General features: G+C 50.9%; 1 protein-coding gene across 1 annotated transcript in view; it reads right to left on the bottom strand.

The window, feature by feature from the left end:
• Window positions 1-3,108, bottom strand: part of plvapb (plasmalemma vesicle associated protein b) — a 20,015-nt gene extending 16,907 nt beyond the window's left edge. Inside the window, exon 1 of the mRNA XM_070859569.1 lies at window positions 2,576-3,108. Within this exon, the coding sequence (XP_070715670.1) occupies window positions 2,576-2,938 (363 nt within the window). The 5' untranslated portion in view covers window positions 2,939-3,108. The remainder of the gene's footprint in view (window positions 1-2,575) is intronic.
• Window positions 3,109-6,369: the final 3,261 nt, after the last annotated feature.

Genomic DNA, 6,369 nt, shown 5'->3' with positions numbered 1-6,369 from the left:
GGGGTGGAGGAGAAGGAGTGGGGGGGAGGGGGTGGTGGAGGGGGGGAGGGGGCTGGTGGAGGGGGTGTGGGGGGAAGGGGAGGGCTGGTGGAGGGGGTGTGGGGGGAAGGGGAGGGCTGGTGGAGGGCGGTGGAGAGAAGGGGAGGGGGAAGGAGAGAGGGGGGTGAGGGGATGGAGGGGAAGGGGAGAGGGGGTGGTGGAGGGGGGAGGGGAGGGGGTGTTGATGGGAGGGAGGGAGGAGGGGTTGGAGGGGAAGAGGGGAAGGAGAGAGAGGGGGAGGGGGGAACGGGGTGGTGGAGGGGGGAGGGGATGGTGGGGAAGGAGAGAGTGGGTGGGGGAGGAGAGGGGGTGTTGGTGGTGGGGGGGGCGGTGAGAAATGCCCGCGGGAAGTAGCTGATCGCGATTTCTGGGCCATGGTCTTTCATGATGTCTCCAAATGCTTTACACCCAACAAAGGTCAGAGCATGTGGAGTCAGGGGGCAGGCAGCAGAATGGGCAGCAAGCTACAAAGCAGCAAACAGAGAGTAGGGGCTAAAGACAGTTACTCAGTCTGGTGTAAGCTGGGAAGTGGAATTCCAGAGGGATCGGTGCCAGGACCGCTGCTGATCACCATTTTGGACTCAGGAATTGGAGGTATAATTTCAAAATTTGCAGATGAACCAAATACACAGTTAATACTGAAGAAAAATACCAGAAGACATTAATAAACTGGCTGAATGGGCATGTAAATGGCAGATGAATTTAAATGTAGATGGGTGCGAGCTGGATCATTTTGGTAACACTGCTTGGATAACAAGAGTCTCAATGGGGAAGAGGAGCAAAGGGATCTGGGGGGACAAATTCACAAATCACTAAAAGTGATGTAGGTTAACTGGAGGTTTAGGATTGAAAAGCAGAGAGATGATAAACCTATATCGAACCTTGCGACCACACTTGGAGCACGATGCACTGTTCTGGTCTCCATATAACAAAAAGGATATCGAGGCACTGGAGAAGGTGCAGCGAAGAGTTACAGGGATGATACCAGAACTGAGAGGTTATAACTATCAGGAAAAGCTGAACAGCCCGGGCTCTTTGCTCCAGGAAAGAAAAGGCTGAGGGGTGACCTGATAGAGATCTTTAAGAATATGAAAGGGTTTGTTAAGGTAGACATAGATAAAAGGGGAGACCAGAACTGGGGGCCATCAACATAAGACAGTCACTAATAAATCCAATGGGAAATTCAGGAGAAACCTCTTTACCCAGAGAGCGGTGAGAATGAGGAACTCACTGCCACAGGGAGGGGTTGAGGCGAATAGTATCGATGCATTTAAGGGGAAGCTGGGTAAACACATGAGGGAGAAGGGAATAGAGGGATATGTTGATGAAGTTCAGTGTGGTAGAGTCGTGTGGAGCATAAACACTGTAACAGACCAGTTTCTGTGAAGTCTAGGTGATGTAATGACCTTTCTTGATGTTTTTTTCTGTTGCAGAATTAGTGTAGTGCTCATTCTCCCGTCGTTAGTGCTTTGAAAACCTTTTCTAAATTCCCTTCTTTTTGAAACCCTCTATTACTTCTTTGAGGTTTTCCTGTCTTCCCTTTATGGGTCGAAATCTGGTGTTCACTTTGTGTGTCTGTAATGTAGAAAACGGAGCAACCAATTTGCGCACAGCAAGATCACACAAACAGCATTGTGATAAATAACCAGGTCAGTTTTAGTGATATTAGTTGAGGGATAAATATTGGTCAGGACACCGGGGAGAACTCCCCTGCTCTTCTTCGAAATAGAGCCACGGGATCTTTTACATCCACCTGAGAGAGCAGATGGGGCCGCGGTTTAACGTCACTTTCGAAAGACGGCACCTCCGACAGTGCAGCGCTCCCTCAGTACTGCCCCTCTGACAGTGCGGGGCTCTCTCAGTACTGCCCCTCCGACAGTGCGGCACTCCCTCAGTACTGCCCCTCCGACAGTGCGGCGCTCCCTCAGTACTGCCCCTCCGACAGTTCGGCACTCCCTCAGTACTGCCCCTCCGACAGTGCGGCACTCCCTCAGTACTGCCCCTCCAACAATGCAGCACTCCCTTAGTACTGTCCCTCCGACAGTGCAGCACTCCCTCAGTACTGCCCCTCCAACTGTGCGGCGCTCCCTCAGTACTGCCCCTCCGACAGTGCGGCACTCCCTCAGTAATGCCCCTCCGACAGTGCGGCACTCCCTCAGTACTGCCCCTCGGACAGTGCGGCGCTCCCTCAGTACTGTCCCTCCAAAAGTGCAGCACTCCCTCAGTACTGCCCCTCCGACAGTGCGGGGCTCCCTCAGTACTGCCCCTCCGACAGTGCGGGGCTCCCTCAGTACTGCCCCTCCGACAGTGCGGGGCTCCCTCAGTCCTGCACTGGGAGTGTCAGCCTGGATTCCGCGCTCAAGTCCCTGGAGTGGGGACTTGAACCCAGGATTTGCTGCCTCCAGGGGAGAGGGAGAGAGAGAGGGAGGGAGCTGCCTACTGAGGCACCGCTGACACTCACAAGACTGCTTTGTAGCCAGGCACCCACCGGACACGCTGCTGAGTTAGTCAGGGACCGATAGCGAGACACACTTGCCTTTTGGGCGATGTAGGACTGCAGGGTCTTGTTGACCTTGCCCAGGTGCAGCGACAGGTTACCGCTGCGATACTGGCAAAGCCTGAGCTCCCTGCGCTGGGCGCCCACGATGCTGAGCAGTTGTTTGATCTCGCTGATGAACTTGACCGACTGGTTCTGGGTGCTCTCCAGGCGGCTCTGCTGTCTGCTGTGGTTGTTGCCGTAGGTCATGAAGAGCACCAGCCCCATGATGATCAGCAGCTGGATGACGCTGGTGGACAGCAGAAAGTATTGGACGTAGGAAGAGCAGCTTTTGGACTTGGTCCGCTCGTAGTCGCGGCTGTTGTAGCCCAGCTTCTTCATGGGGTAGCTGTTGTGGTCCATCTCCCGCCAACTGGCTGTGCCGGGCTCCTGGACAAAGATCTTCAGCAGCGGAGGGCAGGAAGGGTGGGGGAACCCGATCACACACACAACTCCACTCCTGCACCGACTCAGTCTGCCAGCCCAGTCCCCATCTCACAGGCTGCAACTCACCATCCGGAACCAGCTATAAACACTTTTTGTCTGTTTGTTTAATCTGCCTCTCAAGCTCCTTCCTGCGCTCGACAGCTCTCCACTCCCACCGCTGCACAGGAAAAGTCCCCATTCATAATAATATCTCTGACAGGTGTTTACCTTGGGTCCCGGGCGTGCCCTGACACCGAGGGCAAACGCACAAGGGTCCTCAAGGATGCAACTGTTTGTTGGAACAAAAGGAATCGGTAATAGCATGTGTGAGAGTGTAAGGTACATCAGAGAGTGTTACAGTGAGGGGTTTATCAGTGTTAGAGTGAGGAGTGTGGGGTATATCAGTGTTACAGTGAGAGGTGTGGGGTATATCAGCGTTACAGTGAGGAGTGTGGGGTATATCAGTGTTACAGTGAGGGGTGTGGAGTATATCAGTGTTACAGTGAGGGGTGTGGAGTATATCAGTGTTACAGTAAGGGATTTATCAGTGTTAGAGTGAGGGGTATGGGGTATATCTGTTACAGTGAGGGTGTGGGGTATATCAGTGTTAGAGTGAGGAGTGTGGGGTATATCAGTGTTACAGTGAGAGGTGTGGGCTATATCAGTGTTACAGTGAGGGGTGAGGGGTTTATCAGTGTTACAGAGAGGGTTGTGGGGTATATCAGTGTTACAGTGAGAGGTGTGGGCTATATCAGTGTTACAGTGAGGGGTGAGGGGTTTATCAGTGTTACAGAGAGGGTTGTGGGGTATATCAGTGTTACAGTGAGAGGTGTGGGCTATATCAGTGTTACAGTGAGGGGTGTGGGCTATATCAGTGTTACAGTGAGGGCTGTGGAGTATATCAGTGTTACAGTGAGTGGTTTATCAGTGTTAGAGTGAGGAGTGTGGGGTATATCAGTGTTACAGTGAGAGGTGTGGGGTATATCAGCGTTACAGTGAGGGGTGTGGGGTATATCAGTGTTACAGTGAGGGGTGCGGGGTATATCAGTGTTACAGTGAGGGGTGTGGGGTATATCAGTGTTACAGTGAGAGGTGTGGGGTATATCAGCGTTACAGTGAGGGGTGTGGGGTATATCAGTGTTACAGTGAGGGGTGTGGAGTATATCAGTGTTACAGTGAGGAGTGTGGAGTATATCAGTGTTACAGTGAGGGGTTTATCAGTGTTAGAGTGAGGAGTGTGGGGTATATCAGTGTTACAGTGAGAGGTGTGGGGTATATCAGTGTTACAGTGAGGGGTGAGGGGTTTATCAGTGTTACAGTGAGAGGTGTGGGGTATATCAGTGTTACAGTGAGGGGTGAGGGGTTTATCAGTGTTACAGTGAGGGGTTTATCAGTGTTAGAGTGAGGAGTGTGGGGTATATCAGTGTTACAGTGAGAGGTGTGGGGTATATCAGTGTTACAGTGAGGGGTGTGGGGTATATCAGTGTTAGAGTGAGGGGTGTGGGTTATATCGGTGTTACAGTGAGGGGTGTGTGGTACATCAGTGTTACAGTGAGGGGTGTGGGGTATATCAGTGTTACAGTGAGGGGTTTATCAGTGTTACAGTGAGGGGTGTGGAGTATATCAGTGTTACAGTGAGTGGTTTATCAGTGTTAGAGTGAGGAGTGTGGGGTATATCAGTGTTACAGTGAGAGGTTTGGGGTATATCAGCGTTACAGTGAGGGCTGTGGGGTATATCAGTGTTACAGTGAGGGGTGTGGAGTATATCAGTGTTACAGTGAGGGGTGTGGGGTATATCAGTGTTAGAGTGAGGGGTGTGGGTTATATCGGTGTTACAGTGAGGGGTGTGTGGTACATCAGTGTTACAGTGAGGGGTGTGGGGTATATCAGTGTTACAGTGAGGGGTGAGGGGTTTATCAGTGTTACAGTGAGGGGTGTGGAGTATATCAGTGTTACAGTGAGTGGTTTATCAGTGTTAGAGTGAGGAGTGTGGGGTATATCAGTGTTACAGTGAGAGGTTTGGGGTATATCAGCGTTACAGTGAGGGCTGTGGTGTTTTTCAGTGTTACAGTGAGGGGTGTGGAGTATATCAGTATTACAGTGAGGGGTTTATCAGTGTTAGAGTGAGGAGTGTGGGGTATATCAGTGTTACAGTGAGGGGTGTGGAGTATATCAGTGTTACAGTGAGGGGTTTATCAGTGTTAGAGTGAGGGGTGTGGGGTATATCAGTGTTACAGTGAGGAGTGTGGGGTATATCAGTGTTACAGTGAGGGGTGTGGGGTATATAAGTGTTACAGTGAGGGGTTTATCAGTGTTAGAGTGAGGGGTATGGGGTATATCTGTTACAGTGAGGGGTGTGGGGTATATCAGTGTTACAGTGAGGGGTGTGGGGTTTATCAGTGTTAAAGTGAGGAATGTGGGGTATATCAGTGTTAGAGTGAGGTGTTCATCAGTGTTAGAGTGAAGGGTATGGGGTATATCTGTTACAGTGAGGGGTGTGGGGTATATCAGTGTTCCAGTGACGGTTGTGCGGTATATCAGAAAGTGTTACAGTGAGGGGTGTGGGGTATATCAGAGTGTTACAGTGAGGGGTGTTGGGAATATCAGTGTGAAAGTGAGGGTGTGTGGTATATCTGTGTTACAGTGAGGGGTGTGGGGTATATCAGTGTTACAGTGAGCGGTGTTGGGGTATATCAGAGAGTTACAATGAGGGGTGTGGGGTATATCAGTGTGTTACAGTGAGGGGTGTGGGGTATATCAGTGTTACAGTGAGGGATGTGGGGTATATCAGAGAGTTTTACATTGAGGGGTGCGTGGTATATCAGTGTTACAGTGAGAGGTGTGGGGTATATGAGAGTGTTACAGTAAGGGGTGTGGGTTATATCAATATTGCAGTGAGGGATGTAGGGTATATCAGGGTTACAGTGAGGCGTGTGCGGTATATCAGAGTTATAGTAAGGAGTTTGGGGTATATCAGTGTTACAAAGAGGAATGTGGGGGATATCAATGTTACAGTGAGGGTTGTGGGGTACATCAGTGTTACAGTGAAGAGTATGGGGTATATCAGTGTTACAGTGAGGGTTGTGGGGTACATCAGTGTTACAGTGAGGGGTGTGGGGTATATCAGTGTTACAGTGAGGGTTGTGCGGTATATCAGAAAGTGTTACAGTGAGGGGTGTGGGGTATATCAGAGTTACCGTGAGGGGTGTGGGGTATATCAGTGTTATAGTGAGGATGTGTGGTATATCTGTGTTACAGTGAGCGGTGTGGGGTATATCAGAGAGTGTTACAGTGAGGGGTGTGGGGTATATCAGTGTTACAGTGAGAGGTGTGGGGTATATCAGAGAGTGCTACAGTGAGGGGTGTGG

The sequence above is a fragment of the Pristiophorus japonicus genome, chromosome 18 (genome assembly GCF_044704955.1).
Source record: "Pristiophorus japonicus isolate sPriJap1 chromosome 18, sPriJap1.hap1, whole genome shotgun sequence".
NCBI lineage: Eukaryota > Metazoa > Chordata > Chondrichthyes > Pristiophoridae > Pristiophorus > Pristiophorus japonicus.
Note: the sequence above shows the minus strand (reverse complement) of the source record. Positions and strands in the feature narration are given on the sequence as shown.